The sequence below is a fragment of the Eubalaena glacialis genome, chromosome 14, assembly GCF_028564815.1.
Source record: "Eubalaena glacialis isolate mEubGla1 chromosome 14, mEubGla1.1.hap2.+ XY, whole genome shotgun sequence".
NCBI classification, from domain to species: domain Eukaryota; kingdom Metazoa; phylum Chordata; class Mammalia; order Artiodactyla; family Balaenidae; genus Eubalaena; species Eubalaena glacialis.
Genome location: NC_083729.1, coordinates 79,248,158 through 79,265,521, shown reverse-complemented (window position 1 = coordinate 79,265,521; position 17,364 = coordinate 79,248,158). Strand labels below are relative to the sequence as shown.

General features: G+C 54.2%; 1 protein-coding gene across 3 annotated transcripts; it reads left to right on the top strand.

The window, feature by feature from the left end:
- Positions 1 to 1,153: 1,153 nt before the first annotated feature.
- Positions 1,154 to 15,738, top strand: CAPG (capping actin protein, gelsolin like). 3 transcript variants are annotated; one of them, XM_061210498.1, is made up of 12 exons: positions 1,733 to 1,824; positions 2,028 to 2,083; positions 2,817 to 2,935; positions 9,241 to 9,276; positions 9,439 to 9,611; positions 9,717 to 9,871; positions 10,062 to 10,229; positions 11,672 to 11,821; positions 12,168 to 12,260; positions 12,759 to 12,891; positions 14,869 to 14,957; positions 15,547 to 15,738. In XM_061210498.1, exons 4-12 carry the CDS (start codon positions 9,254 to 9,256, stop codon positions 15,610 to 15,612), a joined length of 1,050 nt encoding a protein of 349 aa, XP_061066481.1. In that variant the 5' UTR covers positions 1,733 to 1,824; positions 2,028 to 2,083; positions 2,817 to 2,935; positions 9,241 to 9,253; the 3' UTR covers positions 15,613 to 15,738. The 3 variants fall into 3 exon arrangements, with proteins under 3 accessions (XP_061066480.1, XP_061066481.1, XP_061066479.1); XM_061210497.1 differs by lacking the exons at positions 1,733 to 1,824; positions 2,817 to 2,935 and adding an exon at positions 1,154 to 1,189; XM_061210496.1 differs by lacking the exon at positions 2,817 to 2,935.
- The last annotated feature ends 1,626 nt before the right edge of the window (positions 15,739 to 17,364 follow it).

The following is a 17,364-nucleotide window of genomic DNA, read 5'->3' as shown; positions in this document are numbered from 1 at the left end:
GCTTCCCAAGAAAGGAAAAGTCCTCTTACCACTGCATCAAGGGGCCATGTCCTAATCCTGATGCCTCTCGTCAGCTGACATTTGCCGGGGTTTGCCTGCTGTGCAGGGCTCTCTCCATTCAGAAGCAAAAATGGAAGTGTGGACCACTTGCTGTCCTGCTCACTTCCGGAAGGCCTAGCCTCTGGGCGCAGACACTGGCTGGCCTGTTTTCCTCTGAATAAAGACAAGAAGGGTGGGACTTCCTTGGTGGTGCAGTGGTTAAGAATCCGCCTGCCAATGCAGGGGACATGGGTTTGATCCCTGGTCTGGGAAGATCCCACATGCCACGGAGCAACTAAGCCCGTGCGCCACAACTAGTGAAGCCCACGCGCCTAGAGCCCATGCTCCGCAAAGAGAAGCCACTGCAATGAGAAGCATGTGCACCGCAAGGAAGAGTAGCCCCTGCTCGCCACAGCTACCGCTTACCACAACTAGAGAAAGCCAGCGTGCAGCAACGAAGACCCAATGCAGCCAAAAAAAATTTTAAATAAAGAATAAAAAAAAAAAAAAAAAAAAACGAGAAGGGTGAGGAGTTCCAGTTCTAGCACCAGCTTTTAGGCCAGACCAGCCTAGAATCCTGGTTCTGCTACTGAACTAGCAGTGTGACCCTGGACAAGTCACCTACCCTCTCTGAGCCTCCGGGAGACTTCATCTATTAAGCGGCATAATGACAAATAGTTGTGAAGACTGAACGAGGTCACGTTTAAAGCACTGAGTACAGAGTAGGCACTCAAGGAAGAGTAGCTGTTACAGCTTAATCCAGGCCAAAAATCTAACAGTTGAGTGGGTTGTGAACACCGCCTTGCTCTCGCCAAGTTTTCCGCAGAGTATTGTTGTTAGTTTCCCGAATACCCGCCCCACTTCTAGGTTCGTTTCAAAGCCGAGTCTCCCCCATGGCTGGGGTGGGGGGGGGGGGAAGAGTGGGGAGGGGAAGGGCGGGGGGGTTGCGGAAGAGACGACTATTGCGAGGGGCGGGCTCAGCAGCGCCCCAGCCAGCTCAGGCCCCTCCCTCTGATTCACTTGGGGCGGCTTTTAGCCGGTCACGTCGGGGGCGCGAGCGGGGAGGGGAAGGGAGGGGAGGGGAAGGGAAGGGAGGGGAGGGGAGGGCGGCAGAGACAGTGGCCGGAGCAAGCCAGCAGGGCGCAGGCAGGCAAGTAGCGCTTGGGGTCTGACCACCCGGCGCCCGGGCTCCCCCTGTAGGGGTCGGAGGGGCTCAGCTGGTCGCGGGCCCCCTCCTCTGCGCGCCCGGCTCCCCCTTCTTCTCCTAGGGGCGCAGCCACGTTTCTAGTCAGGTCTCCTCGTTTCCCGTAAGGAGGGGCGGGAGGGGGTGAGTCAGTGCTAAAGAAATGCTTTATTTTCCTCCATTTGGGACAAATTGAGCATACCTGCTGGGGAGACCGGAGAGGGAGGAAAAATGAGTCTGTTAAAAAACAACTTTTAGAGTCTGGTTACCAGATAATGTGATTAATAACGTTAGTTATTGTTAGAGTTCCAAGGCTCTAGAGAGTCCTAGACTCTTTTAACTGACCTGCTCTTTTGTTTCGCTGTTGGTTTGCAAACGTCTCCACCCGCCTCCCCCCCCCCCGCACCCACCCCGTGGAGATGGGGCCACCTTTTTAGCCAGGTGAGGGTCCAGTGTGGAGAGAGAGCAGTGACTCCCATTCATCCTTGTGCCCTTGCTTGTGCCCTGTGGAGTCCAGAGCCCTAGAGCCACCGGGTTTTGCACCAGTGCAGACCAGCGTCGACGAACCTCGCTGGGGCCGGGTGGAGGCAGGGCGAGGAGAGGTGATCTGGGGTTTAACTTTCTATCCCTCTGCTAAACCGTGAAGGGAGAGGGAAGGGGCATTGCTTCGGGAGGTGCCGGGGTCCCATGGTAAATTCTGTGTTGGCAAGAGAAAGCCATCTAGGTTTATTGAGCGTCTATAATTTGCTCATTAATTATACCATTTCATTTAATCTTCACTTTTGTCTTCATGCCCCTTTTACAGGTAGGGCACAGGGAGGCTACAGGAAGTTAAGTCACTTGCAGGAGGAAGCAGAGCCAGTAAGTAGCCAAACTGTCCAACTCTTTCCATTCTACCACGTTATCTGCCCAGCCTCTGGCTCTCGTGAGGACAAGACCCTCTTTTTAAGGCCATGGAGACACTCAGGTGCCAGCTAGCGTTTGTGTTCTTTGAAGAAGACATTCAACTTATCTTGTTCTGGTCCAGAAATTCTAACACATGCATTGATTCGCTTCCACTGCTGCCCCCTGGGTGGGGCCTGACCCTGAAGGCTGAGCCTTATCTCTTAACTAGCCTGTTGATCAACCCTGGGTCAGGCCTGGCCTGTGTCCAGGACAGGTGGGCCAGAGTTCTGGACTCCGCTGCATCCTCTTGCATGGATTCAGGGGGGCGTGGAAGCTTCCCTTGCTCTGTCTCCTGCTCCCTGTGTGATCACAGGCAAGTCACTTGTGCTCTCAGGGCCTTCGTATCCTCCTCTGGAAAGCGGACAAGCGAGTAGGACCAGTCTATAACTCCAGGGCCTTACGATGTGATGGAGGCAAGATGGCCCCTGGGTTGAGCCAGAACCATGCTTATTTTTATTGCTGTCCCTCAGAGCACCCTGGGCCGAGACTGTGTGACAGTCAACATCTGGTGAATGAGAAGCTGAGCAAGGGTAGATCTGAGAGGCATCCAGCATGCAGGACACAGCAAAGAATGTTTTCCCGGCCTCAGCCACTCCCTGGGAACTGAGCTTTAACAACAGCAACAAAAAAATCAAATGTATGCATTCAGGCAAGGAGAAAGGCAAGTCGAGAAGGAGGAAAAAGTGGTGCAGAGCCAGTGACCCCACCCAGGAAATGTGACTAACCCAGCAGAGGCTGGGGCCAGGCAGACGTGCCTGCCTCAAGCTGGTGAGTGGGGAACATAGGCAGTCTTGGCTTTCCTGGGGTTTCCCTCGCAGGTCCCAGACTCAGAGCTGCCAGCCCTGGCTTGCAGCCGGTGGAGGCCACTGTGACGGGGCTCCGCGCTGGCGTGGGCCTCCTCCTCCCTATGGGGGTCTCTGAGGAGCCAGCCTGGCTTCACTCCCTGCCAGCCCCCAATGTCGATCTCCTCCATCGGGGACTGCCTGCCAGCCCAGCACAGTCTACCCTTTCCTGCCGAGGACAGGGCCTCGGCACCAGCTGGGGAAGGAGCCCAGGGGTGGGGCCGATGGGTGGGAATATCAGGAGATAACAGAGAGAAGGGAGAGGCTGCGGGGGGCGGGGGGGGGGGGGCGCGGAGCCGGTTTCTGGAAGCCGCTTTGTCCAGGACTGGTGTGCCCCACCTGCTGTCCTTTCCAGTCACTGGAGCCTCAGCTGCCCGGGCAACGGGTCGATTGGGCTCACCATACGGATAAGGAACTCCTGGGCCGGGGCTTGTCCTGGCTTGTGGTGCCCAACCTCCTGACAGAGGCCACCACACTGAGTGACCGGACACCTGAAGGCCCTCAGACAGCCCGGAGGTGCATTCAGATTTGAGGATACTTGTTCCTAAGACAGGATGGTGGCGTGATGGTAGATAGGTGGGCAGGCCTCGCATTTGAATTTAAACTGTGTGGCACGGTCCATTTTTTTTTCTGACCAGGATCGAAGCCGTGCCCCGTGCAGTGGAAGCGTGGAGTCTTAACCACTGGTGGCACGGTCCATTATTTTGCAGATTCAAGAAGACCCCAGCCCACGGTCCAGCCAGCTGCCTGGGGTAGGGTGGGGGTGGGTGAGGGAGGCGAAGGTGGAGCCAGGAAAGGGTAGGAGTCCTGCTTGGTGTCAAGGGAGAGAGCACTGGCCGAGGAGTTTCCAGGCGAGGCCTCTGGGCCCAGCAGCTCCTGCAGATGTCCAGGGTCCAGGCTGGGAGGAGCTGGTGTCATTTCTAGTGCTGACACTCGCCCCTTACTCTTTCTAGGGGAGAAGGGTAGGGGCTGTTGCATTTCACACCTAAGGGCAAACCGGGACTGTGCGGTGAAGGGACCTGTTGGGAATCAGTGGACTCGGGATCTGAGGAGGGCACAGATAGCAGGGAGGACCTGTCATTCTGACAGCTGGCAAGCACTGCCGCAAAGGTCTGCGTAACTGACCCCCCACTTCACAGTGTGTCCTCAAAGGCCGGCTCCTTCCTGAGTCGGGACCTTGGGACAGCCAGCAGGGCAAACATCCTGCCCCTACCCCTGGCCTCTGCTTTCTGCCACCAGGGCTGCTCCTGCCTGTTGATTTCCTGTGCTATCTCTCTTTTTTTTTTTTTTTAATTTATTTATTTATATTTATTATTTTTTTGGCTGCGTTGGATCTTCGTTGCTGCGTGCGGGGTTTCTCTAGTTGCGGCGAGCGGGGGCTACTCTTCTTTGCGGTGCGCGGGCTTCTCATTGCAGTGGCTTCTCTTGTTGTGGAGCACGGGCTCTAGGCGCGCAGGCTTCAGTAGTTGTGGCACGTGGGCTCAGTAGTTGTGGCTCGCAGGCTCTAGAGCTCAGGCTCAGTAGTTGTGGTGCACGGGCTTAGTGGCTCCGCGGCATGTGGGATCTTCCCGGGCCAGGGCTCGAACCCGTATCCCCTGCATTGGCAGGCAGATTCTTAACCACTGCGCCACCAGGGAAGCCCTCCTGTGCTACCTCTTAGGCTCCATCTGGTCTAATAATTGGAGAAAGTCCAGTTAATCAAATACATTCTCTGAGTGCCTGCAAGGTGCCAGGCACAGTGTGAGGTTCCAGCTCGATCCAAAGAGGCAAAATATGGCTCCTCCTCAAAAGGCCTTTATAGTCTAGTGGGGGAGATGGCCAGGCCCATAACGCAGCACACTGTGGCAGAGTGGGAAAAAGTAAAGGCTTTAACATAAGAGGTACAGAAGCAGCTGCCTTTCGAGGTGGTGAGTTCCCCATCACTGGAAGTGTTCGAGAAGAGGATGGTGAGGGATGTAGGGATTTCTGCACTGTGCGTGTTTAGGTGCATGTTGGGAGGCAGATGTGAAGTAGGATTAACTAAGTATTAAGGCTCCTTCTAATGCCAACATCTGTGATTCTGTGACATTCCCCACATAGGGGAAGTTTGTCTGCGGTCCCTTGCGTGTGATGGCTTCCTGCTTCACCACCCCCATCAGCTAGACCTTGAGACTCGCATGGGTTGTTCTTTATTTCTGTGCCCCTCTGCCCTCATTTTGCCCAGTGCCAAGCTCCCAGTATAGACCCTGAATGGAATTGAATAGACCCTGTTGTGGGCTGCTTAAGGAATGCAGGAGTACCGGGCATGTCCCCTGCTCTGGTTGAGCTGTCGGGTCATGCTCCAAGACAGCCTGTAAGCAGGAAATGAAGGGTGTGCTCCTAGGTGAGAGGGCTGGGAGAACTCCCAGAGAAGGCCGAGGCCACCCAGTGTCCTAGAAGCCTCTTCAGATGGCTGTGGCTTGAAATGGGCCCGGAGGGGTGGTGGGGCTTGGATGGACGTGAGGTGGAGGTTCACACTGAGGAAGCTGAGGAGCTGTGGGCTTGGGCAGAGGAGCTGGAGGGCGAGGAGTGACAGGCCGATGGCAGTGGGCGCTTGTGGGGGAGACCTGTGAGCAGAAAGCTGGCAGGCAGCTTTAGAGTCATCTGGAACTTCTCCAGCACTGACATCCGGGCTCCACCCTGGAGAGTCTGGTTTTTATTTTTAAAGAATCAATTTTATTTATTTATTTATTTTTGGCTGCGTTGGGTCTTCATTGCTGCGAGCGGGCTTTTCTCTCTTAGTTGCGGCGAGCGGGGGCCGCTCTTTGTTGTGGTGCGTGGGCTTCTCACTGCGGTGGCTTCTCTTGTTGCAGAGCACGGGCTCTAGGCACACAGGCTTCAATAGTTGTGGCATGCGGGCTCAGTAGTTGTGGCGCACGGGCTTAGTTTCTCCGCGGCATGTGGGATCTTCCCGGACCAGGGCTCAAACCTGTGTCCCCTGCATTGGCAGGCAGATTCTTAACCACTGCACCACCAGGGAAGTCCCGAGAGTCTGGTTTTAACTGGCCTTGGCATTGGGATTTTTTTAAAGCCCCCAGATGACTCTGATGTGCAGGCAGGTGTGAGATGCTGTTCTGGACAGAGTTAACTGGCAGCATAAGAACCACCTAGAACATAGTTCAAAATGCAGATGCCCATCCTCACTCCAGACCCGTGGAATCAAAATCTTCAGGCCTGAGCCTCGATGTTTTTATAAGATCCCAAGGTAATTCTAACCGGCGGCCGGGCTGGAAAGCCAAAGTGATGAGGGCCAGGCAGCCAACCCCCCTCACCAAAACACTGCAGTGGTTCTCGGAGGCCTGTAGCCCCACGAGTGGGCTGCCTGCTTTTGAGTTATGGCCTGAGCTCTCAGGTCAGGACACAGAACAAAAAAATATGGGAATCCCCTGGCAGTCCAGTGGTTAGGATGCCGCGCTACCACTGCAGGGGCGCGGGTTCTTTCGGTGGATGGGGAACTAAGAACCTGCATGCTGTGTGACACGGCCAAAAAAAAAAAAAGACAGTTGGCCCACTTGTTCACGCCATCTCTGTCCACGAGCTCTCCCCACCGGCTCGGTCTTGGGGGTGGCCACCTCACCACTTCGGGCCTGAGTCGCAGGCTGAGCTGTCCGTTACAGGGGATGTGGGCACAGCATGTGACCCTATGTGGGATGGAGAACCGTTAAAGGTTCCCTCCCCCAAGCCTCCCCCTCACTGCCTCCCCTCTACCTTGGGGAAGTGTGGTTCCAAAAAATGCCTTCAGCTATGTTTTAAGTTAGGAAGGAAAAGGAAAGTCATTTTCACCTGGTATTTTACACCCATGGCCACTGCTCCTGTTTCCCCCTCTGTTTCCTACTCAGACTCAACATCCTCTGCTCTCCCGTCCATCCCCCAAAGATTGCCCTTTGCCTTTACTGCTTCCCCAGCCCCCAAGAGTCTCCTAATGGTGCCTTTTAACCCCGAAGTTCCCCAGGTCCTTCCCTTGCACCGCTGGGGCTCCCTGTTAGCTGCATAGCATGAACTAGGTGGCAGTGCTTGCTGGTGTGGGCTCTGCATTTTCCGCCAAAGAAAGAAACCCTCTAGTCATGGGAACACAGGAAAGAGAGTGAGTGAAGCTACAGCTACTACACTTGTGAAATTTTTTAAAAGATAGTATTTTTTTAAAATGCTTGCCTTTAGCACTTTTTTTTTCCCTAAGTAACTTTTGTGCAAAAAAGGTTGCTCTTACTGACCTACAGAATAAAGATGATATTCATCATCCTGGCATTTGAGGGGAGCTGGGGGTACAGAAGTGACACCTGAGACACAGACGTAGAGAACAAACGTATGGACACCAAGGGGGAAGGGGGGTGGGATGAATTGGGAGATTGGGATTGACATATATACACTATTGATGCTATGTATAAAATAGGTAACTAATGAGAACCTACTGTATAGCACAGGGAACTCTACTCAATGCTCTGTGGTAACGTAAATAGGAAGGAAATCCAAGAAAGAGGGGATATATGTATACGAATAGCTGATTCACTTTGCTGTACAGTAGTTACTAACACAACATTGTAAAGCAACTATATGCCAATACAAATTAATTAACAACAAAAAAGAAGTGATAGCTGATGCCTGGGAATGGGGGAAATTCCCTAGGGAGGGAGTTTAGTATTAGAGAAGGCACTAAGTCTAATGTTAGCTGTAGGTTTTTTTGTTTTTCTGAGATTTTTTTGTTTGCTTTTGGTAGATGCCTTTTATCAGGTTAAGGAAGTTCCCTTCTATTCCTAGTTTGCTAAAAGCTTTTTTTTTTTAATCAAAAATGGATATCGAATTTTTCTAAATAATTTTTCTGTATCTATTGAGATGATTTTATGTTTGTTTATATGGCGTGTTAATAGGGTGGATTACATTGATTTTCATATGTTAAACCAACTTTGCATTCCTGGAGTAAACCCTATTTAGTCATGATGTTTTATCTTTTTATATATTTCTGAATTCCATATGCTAAAATTTTGTTAATATTTTTTTCCTGTGTTCATGAGGGATCTTGGTCTAATTTTCTTTTCTATAATGTATTTATCTGGTTTTGTTATATCAGGAAAATGGTGGCAGCATGGGATGAGTTGGGAAGTGCTCTCTTGTTTTCTAGAAGAGTTTGTGTAGAATTGGTATTATGCCTTCCTTAAGTTTTTTTTAAAATTAATTAATTAATTAATTAATTTTATTTTTGGCTGTGTTGGGTCTTCGTTTCTGTGCGAGGGCTTTCTCTAGTTGCGGCGAGTGGGGGCCACTCTTCATCGCGGTGCGCGGGCCTCTCACTATTGCGGCCTCTCTTGTTGCGGAGCACAGGCTCCAGACGCGCAGGCTCAGTAGTTGTGGCTCACGGGCCCAGTTGCTCCGCGGCATGTGGGATCTTCCCAGACCAGGGCTCGAACCCGTGTCCCCTGCATTGGCAGGCGGATTCTCAACCACTGCACCACCAGGGAAGCCCCTTCCTTAAGTTTTTGGTAGAATTTATCTGGACTTGGAATTTTTTGGGGGCGGGGGAGTTTTTAAGTACAATTTCAATTTCTTTAATAGATATTAGAACTCTTCAGGTAATCTATTTCTTCTTGAGAGAACGTGCATAATTTGTGTTCTTCAAACACTTTGCCCATTTCGTGTAAGTTGTTAAATGTATTGGCATAAAGTTTGTAATATTCTCTTTATCCTTTTAATACTTGTAGAATCTGTAGTGGTGGTCATCTCTTTTGTTTCTATATTGGAAATTTGCGTCTTTTCTTAATCAGTTTGTCTAAAGGGTCATCAATTTTATTGATTTTTCCAAAAACCAGCTTCATTGATTTTCTCTATTGTTTTGGTTTTTGGTTTATTGATTTTAAGTCATTGACTTTAGACTTTTCAAATATAAGCAGTTATTGCTTAGAGAGATGTATCCCAGCCTCATGCAATGCCCAGAGTTAGGAGTCTGGAAGCAGAAGAGGTCACAGCAAGGGGAAGACACCGGCCCAGGGCCAGAGGCTCCTAGTGGTTTTCACTAGTCACTGTGTGATTTGGGACTTAGACTCTCTGAGCCTCAGTTTCTTTGCCCGCATAATGGAGCCAGGGATAATCTCCTCTTGAGCTCTTGGAGATGAATTAGTTGAGTATGAAAGCACTTGGCCACCCGGAAGGACCTCCCCAGACCAGTGTGAAGGCTGGTTGTCATGACATTTGTAATAAGAATGGCTTCTTCTGTCTTTCCAGATCCGGAGACAGCATGTACTCAGCCATCCCCCAGAGGTAGGCTATGCACCCCGTTCCCTTCACCCCTCCCCTCTTCTCTTCCAAGGGCTGCCCCTCCTCACCCCCACACCGCAGTCCCCAGGCCTGCCCAGGTCTCTCTGCTCGTCTCCTCCACCACTTGTGGGCCTCGGCCACCACCAACCCTCCCCCCTCCCGCAGTGGCTCTCCGTTCCCAGCCTCGGTGCAGGATCCCGGCCTGCACGTATGGCGGGTGGAGAAGCTGAAGCTGGTGTCCGTGGCCCCTGAGAACCAGGGCATCTTCTTCTCGGGAGACTCCTACCTAGTGCTGCACAATGGCCCGGAAGAGCTCTCCAACCTGCACCTGTGGATAGGTAAGTAAAGGGGCTGGGAGGACTGGTGGGGGGACTGGCCTGGGCAGGGGTCGGGGCTAGCAAGGGTCTCACGGGCCGTGCCCTGCCACCTCCCACTCGCCCCAGGCCAGCAGTCGTCCCGGGATGAGCAGGGGGCCTGCGCCGTGCTGGCCGTGCACCTCAACACCCTGCTTGGGGAGCGACCTGTGCAGCACCGAGAAGTACAGGGCAATGAGTCCGACCTCTTCATGAGCTACTTCCCACGTGGCCTTAAGTACCAGGTCAGAGCCCACCTCCCATACCCCAACCCGCGGCTGCTCTCAGAGTCGGGACCCCTTCCAGCTGGTCCTTACCCTGCAAAAGTCCCAGGCCCACACGGGGCTGGATCCTCCCCACCTTTCTGCCTGCCTCCCAGTGGGATGGGGTGTGGAGCGCTCGGGCCTCAATTCAGGCTGGCCATCTGGGCTGCAGGAAGGCGGCGTGGAGTCAGCATTTCACAAGACCTCCCCAGGGGCCACCCCGGCTGCCATCAAGAAACTCTACCAGGTGAAGGGCAAGAAGAATATCCGTGCCACCGAGCGGGCGCTGAGCTGGGACAGCTTCAACACAGGGGACTGCTTCATCCTGGACCTGGGCCAGGTGGGTAGGCAGGGTTGACTGAGCACCCACCTGTGTTGGCACTATGTGTGTGTGTGTGTGTGTGTGTGTGTGTGTGTGTGTTTTGGCCGTGTCTTGAGGCTTCTGGGATCTTAGTTCCCCAACCAGGATTGAACCCGGGGCCACAGCAGTGAAAGCGCTGAGTCCTAACCACTGGACTGCCAGGGAACTCCCTGGCATTGTGTTTTAAAAGGTCAGGGACCAGGAGGCCAGGGCAAAGGGAGAGGGGCTGAGAAGCTATAAACCCATTCCAAGTGGGGTCACTGCAGCCATTACAAGACATCCCTGTATTTCTTAGGACAGAAACCTCCCTCTGCTGTCTGGCCATTGCCTCTAACACTGGAGCCTACTCTCTCCTTCTCCTGGAGCCTTTGTAGCTCCGAGTTAAGCCGCCTCCCAGCCCATGCGTTAATCACTTCACTCATCCCTTCCCTCCGTGAATCTATGTGCCTGCTCTGAGCCAGCACGGGGACCACAAATTGCTCACCCAGGGCAGGCAGACAAGACGGGCCTGTCACTGGCTGTAACCCACGGCAGGAGGTGATGAGGGCCCTCTTAGGGGCAGTGGCCTGTGCTGGGGGAGCTGGGGGCAGGGAGAGGCCTTCTAGCCCAAGCCCAAGCCATTGTCCCAGGGAGGCGCCATTTGACTGGACCCTCACGTAGGGGAAATGCCGTTCCAGGCGAAGATGATGGGTAAGCCGAGGCACTGAGACAGATAAGGGTGCAGACATGCATGTCGACAGCAGGGAAGGATGTAGCCTGACCGGGACCCAGGGTGGGAACAGGAGCGGTGGGAGTGGAAATGGCTAAGGAGCTGAGATCCAGGGCAGGAGGAGATTGATTCTCTGAGGGTCTGGACCGCATCTGTCGTGCTAAAGATTTGGGGCAGGAAGAGCAACCCAGATGCTGTTTGGAAGGAGGACTGGAAGTAGTGAGATGGAGGCAGGGGACCCGCTCAGGAGGGCTGATGAGGGCCGTGCCTGGCGAGGGTGCAGAGGTGTGTGAGATACTGGGCCCAGGGATGTCATTCACCCATTCATTCATTCAATAAATATTTATTCTGGGCCTAACGATGTGCCCATTTCTGTTTTGGCACTGGGCCTACAGCAGTGGGCCAAGCCAAGCCAAACAAAACAAAACACTCATGCCCTAAGGAGGCTTACTTTCTAGTCAGGGAAGATAGATTATAAACAAGATAAAGATGTTTCAATATATGACACAAGTAATGTGGAGAAAGATGGGGATGCGGGGCAGAGAATCGCTCTTGCGAAAGACCGTCATTCCCGTCCACAGAGAGGCCTTGGTTCCCCTCTGCCTTCTTGATTGTCTTTGATCGTCTTGCCTCAGAGGGCAGTTCTGCGGACCCTGTGAAGGGCAGGATGCAGGCCGTCGGCTCTAACCCGCGCCTCCCCACCTCCCTCCAGAACATCTTCGTCTGGTGTGGTGCAAAGTCCAACATCCTGGAGCGAAACAAGGCGCGGGACCTGGCGCTGGCCATTCGGGACAGCGAGCGCCAGGGCAAGGCCCAGGTGGAGATTGTCACCGATGGGGAGGAGCCTGCCGACATGATCCAGGTGGAGAGCTGTGGGGAGGGTAGCTCTGCTTGGAAGCCCCTGAGAGAGGCAGTGATCAGCTGGGGGCACGAGGGTGACGGGTGGAGGGCTGTGAGGGCATCTGTGGTGCTGCTCAGGGCTTGGCTAACTCATCAGGTGCCTTGGTGGGATTCAGAGTCAAGTACCCCGCGGGACGGAGGGGCTGGTGGCCAGGCAGGAGGGCCTAGCCCTCCCCACCTCTGCCCGGCGCCCTTGTGCAGACAGAGTTTGTCCCACTGGGGCGGTGGCCCTGGGTGTGATGGGCTGGGAAGCTCCAGGCTGAGTGCCCAGGAATCCCTGGAAACGTGGCCCGCCCTGACCCCCGCAGGTCCTGGGCCCCAAGCCCGCTCTGAAGGAGGGCGACCCTGAGGAAGACCTCACAGCTGACCGGACAAACGCCCAGGCTGCGGCTCTGTATAAGGTGGGCGCCCCAGGCCTGCCCTAGGACCAGGCGGGGTACGAGCCTGGTGCTTGTGGGGCTGAAAGGAGAGGAGAAAGCAGTGGGAGGTTGGGCCGGCCACCAGGGTGGTTTTTCCAGGGCTTGGAGTGAGGGGAGGATGGGAAGTGAACGGATGTTGGAGGAGATGAATGCCACTTCGCTTCCGGCCCATTCTTGGAGAAGGAGGTTTGAAACAAGCCCACGCTGAGCTTTACTTTGTGGGATTCTTTACCTTCACTCGTTAATTTGGAGTCTACTTAATTTCCATGGATTCTGGGGCTCTGTGAGGCGGTGACTGAGCCTGAAGTAGGGCTGGGGGTCGCCCAGGATTTGCCTGTCGTGCTTCCACCACCTCCGGTCTGCTGCTTGGCCTGGGGCGGTGGGAGGTGCCGCAGCTGGAGAGGCAGCTGCTCCTTGGTGGAGATTAGGGCTTTGTGCTTCAGGGAGGAGGGTGACAGGGCACTGCCCATCCTCCCCCAGGTCTCTGATGCCACTGGACAGATGAGCCTGACCAAGGTGGCCGACTCCAGCCCCTTTGCCCTCGAGATGCTGATACCCGACGACTGCTTTGTGCTGGACAACGGGCTCTGCAGCAAGATCTACATCTGGAAGGGTACGTGTGGCTTCTGCACCCCAGCCTGAGACCCCTGCATCCACTCTGACCGGGCAAGGCTTCCCGCGGGAGGGCTCGGCCGACCCAGAGACGGCTGACTCAGGGAGCCTCCGCGGCTGTGGGTTTTCTCAGGGTTTCCTGTGCCCAGCCCGTTAATTCCAGGCAAGGGCTCTGCACCTTTAGCCTGCCTCCGAATCACCCAAGGGCCTGTTAACACCCATAGCTGGACCCCACCCCTGAGATTCTGATTCACGAGGTCTGGACCAGAGCCTGAGAATTTGCACATCTAACCAGTCCCCGGGCCTTGCTGCTGGCCCAGGGCCTGCGTGTTGAGGGCCACTGTCACAGAGCTCTCCTAGGCCTTTGGCCGCTGGGACCCCTGATCCTGCCATTCTGCCTTGGGGTGTGAGAGATCGATTTTAGATATGAAATCCCACCTTATGCAGTGGGTAGCGAACTGGTAGAACTTGTTTTTCCAAGAGATTGGGTTGGCTGGGAATGAAACACCGTTGTGCAGGAAGCCTGTTTGCTAGATCCAACTCTGAAAATGTAACGAAGCTCTGAGTCTCTGAGCGGTACTGGGAGCCTCCTTAGTTCTCTGTGCTTGTCTTTTCTTGAACGTGTCTCACCTCCCTGCCCAGATTATAAACCTCTTGAAAGCAGGAACCATATGGTCTTTAGTGTCCTGACGAGATAGCATGTGCTCAATAAAATATTTGTGGGGTCAACCAAGGCCAAGAGAAATTCCCAGCCAGGAGGATGGAGAAATGTTAGGTGTTCTAACTTGGCAGCTACTAGGCAGTAACACTCCTGCCTCAGGGAAGGGCCAGGAGTGGCAAGCAGCAGGGCAGCTTTCTAAGAAGTAAGGCTGTTGGGTGGGGGAGCATTGTGCTTCTGGGGCTGCCTTTTCCCTCCTGCCTCGGGGTACCTTCCCACAGAACCAATGGGGTGGGCGCGGTGCTCCCAGATGCCCACTGAAGTGTATTTAACCCCAAGCAAAGAACCAAGACACCAGGACTTCCCTGGTGGTCCGGGGGCTAAGACTCCGCGCTCCCAATGCAGGGGACCCAGGTTCGCGCCGCAACTAAGATATCCGGCGTAGCCAAATAAATGCGTATTTAAGAAAAAAAAAAAAAGAACCAAGAAACCAGTGGAGAAACAAGAAACTTGGGAGCCAGGAAGAGAAGTATTTTGTAATCACAAAGGAAGGATACAGCACATTAATTTCAAACACGTTGTTGCGAACTAGATTTTCATAGCCTGGCTGGAGAGCCAACCACAGTTCACAACATTGTTTCCTAGGAAAAGCGCCTCCAGCTGGAGCGCAGTTTGGTTAAAGGGACTGCCTGCAGGCAGGAAGGGAGGATGCTGCTCTCCCTTTTTATCGGCTTTTAGTTGGCATAACTATTAGGCCGATGTTGGCATCTGGCTTTGTGGGAGTAAGATCACAGTCAATCACATCCTTTTTTTGGTCCAATTTCATTTTGCAAAAAAACAGTTGATAACAGTGCAGTTGACAGACTCAAAAGGCGAGGGGCCCTGGAGTGGGAGGGAGGGGCCTGAGGGTCTGATGCCAGGGAGACATTAGTTCTCCCTGAATATCCCTAGGGCCCTGGCCCGAGCCGAGGGCTTTGATGATTGGAGCGGGCAGAGGGCAGTTTTCGTCTGGAGCTGCCAGGTTGGGAGGGGCTAACCTCCCACCTCCAAAGAGCCCCCTGAGTGTTCTTAGTGCCTCCTGGTCCATTTATTTTAAAAGGAGCCAGCTATTCTCTGAACCCCCTTAAGTCTCCTCGAGAGAAGTGGGATGTGGGCTAGAGAGGGTACCTTCTCTTTTACAAAATCTCCTCCTGGGAATTCACTGGCGGTCCAGTGGTTAGGATTCTGGGCTTTCACTGCTGGGGGAACTAAGATCCTGCAAGCCTCGCGGAGCGGCCAAGAAATAAAAAAATTTTTTAAAGTCTCCTCCCTATGATCCAGGGCGCAAAGCTAACGAGAAGGAACGGCAGGCGGCCCTGCAAGTGGCTGAGGACTTCATCGCTCGCATGCGGTATGCCCCAAACACTCAGGTGCGGAGCCTCCCTTCCCCCCAGCGCCCTCCCCCTGGGGCTCTTCCCTGGCCTCCTGCCTCTCAGACTGGACAAGAAGGGCGGGAAAGCCTGGGGCACAGTCAGAAGCAGTCAGGCCTCCCTCCCAGACCCAGCCCGTGGGAAAGCCCTTCTCAATCCTTCCAAGTTTTACAATACATGTTATTTTCTAAGAGGATGTTTGGGCAATGCTCCACTGGGAGCCCAGCAAGTCGGGTGCGCCTCTGGACAGCTTGTGCACCTCCTCTGGGCCGAGGTCCCTAGCTGGTTCTGCCCCTTCTCATCCCAGCACACGGCGACACCACAGGTCATCCTGAGGGGAGCTGATAAGGCTCATGTATAATTGGTGCATCTGTGAAACTGCACCTGAGTCCTTGAAGCAATCTGTTTTCTCAGCCCGCGTCCCTGTAATCTTTCTCGTCTCTTGGCTTATCTGGAGGAGCATCCCTGGCCTGGATGGCATATGGACTCAGGCCTGGTGCCCAGCACCCTCTCCCTGGCTCCGGCCCTCCCCGGCAGAGGCAGAGGTGGCAACCTTGTGAGCCAGACTCCTCCCCTGCTCATCCCACAGGTGGAGATTCTGCCCCAGGGCCGCGAGAGTCCCATCTTCAAGCAATTCTTCAAGGACTGGAAATGAGGGCGGGCGTCTCCCTGCCCCCACCTGCTGCCCGCTTGCTTCTCCTCCAGCTGCCTGGTCAGCGCCGAGGTGCCCCCGCGGATGATCAATAAAGGAGACCAGTGCTCTTCCTGCTCTCTGCCTGCATTGCCTGCCTTGGGCTAATTCTTCCCGCCCCACCTAGTCACCTGGCTCCTCCTCATGCTGGGCGGAGTAGGACCCAGGGGACAATTCCACAACCCGTGAGAGGCCAGAGCTGGTTTTGCATGATGAGGCAGAGGGGCCAGGAGTCCCAGTGGGCCTGGCAGGCACTGCTGTGAACCCAATAGGGAGGTGGCACAGGGCCAGGGCTCAGGATCACTTTCAGCCCGAGGTTCGGTTCAGTCTCACATTCCCGACTGGGAGAAGGTTGTGGCGGCGGGTATGGGATGCATCTCCATTCAAGCCAGTATTTCCTCAGGCGCCGCAATAATCCACTGCAAGGCAGCTTCCAAATGATGTATGATCACCAAGCAAGAGCACAGCTCTACACCTCTGTGCGGGAGGCTGGCTTGTCACGTCGTTGCATCGGGTATTCGGCTGATGAGCTCAGGGCCACGTGGGGCCGTGGGAAAAGCACCAGACTAGTGTCCGAGTGTCACGGGTTCTGGTTCTCACCTGCCTCTGTTTGAGGCTGGGCAAGTTGCTTTTCCTCATCTAGGCCCTAGTTCATTCTCTTGTGTAACGGGGTAGTGGCTGGAATAGCAAAGAGGCTAGGTAGCTAAAAAGGCAGAGAATGGAGTAGCCCCAAAGCAGTCCCACCCTGGGGGACGTGACCTGGCGGGGGGATATGAGCAAGGCGGGAGCTGCGTAAGCCCAGACCAGAAGGTCCGGAGTCCACGAGGCCTGGCAGGGTTGCAGCTGTCCTGACCCACCCTTACCCCGGGCCCTCAGGGCTATGTGGCTTCTGAGCTCTGACACGCTGGATCTTCCGTCCCAAACAGAAATTCTGATCAAGTTCATCTCAGTGATTTTTGTGCTGAGAAGCATAGAAAAGTCAGCTCCCTGTGTGTCCCCCTGCTCTGTTCGCCACACAGAGATATCCCGCGAGTCCACTGGACAGCCTCTGCAAAGTGTGTCAGGGATGACTTTTAAAAGGAGAAAGAGTAAGGGTTGTACCAAATCCATGGTTCTAACCTTTTTAGGGTTGTGAAGCATTTTAAGTCTCTCATGAAAGGCCTTGGAAGGCCTTTCCCAAGAAAAATGCACAGATTAAGATTTTTGCATCTACTTTCAGAGCATTTAGACGTCCCTCCCAACCAATCCATCAACAGAACTGCAACTTAATCCCTGGACTGTTATTGCGAATGTTCCCAGGTCTGAAGTTGTATGGAGAGCATCCCACCAAGAGTGATGTGGGACAGGCTTCTGCAGAGGCCATTGGCCTCCCCTCCAGCTAGAGGCCCCCGAGTGCTGGTCCCTGCTGTGCTGTGGGCTGAGCAGTCACGGTCGAGGTCTGCTGGGCTCAAGGTCTGAGCGAGGGAAAGGAACCATTGAACCATTGAACTTGACATTCCGAAGTGGAGGCTGGGCTGCGTTCTAACCCCACCAGGCCCAGTAATCTTGCTGCCATCTCTGCTGGTCAGCTAAGCACCCCGTCAGGACAAAGGAGGTGGACAGAGGACTAGTTCAGGTCAGACAAAGACGACACAAGGCAAACAGCAGGGTCCATTACCAGCCCCGCCCTTGAGGCGTCCTGCTGACAGGAGTCCCTTCCACACTTGGGTGGCCATC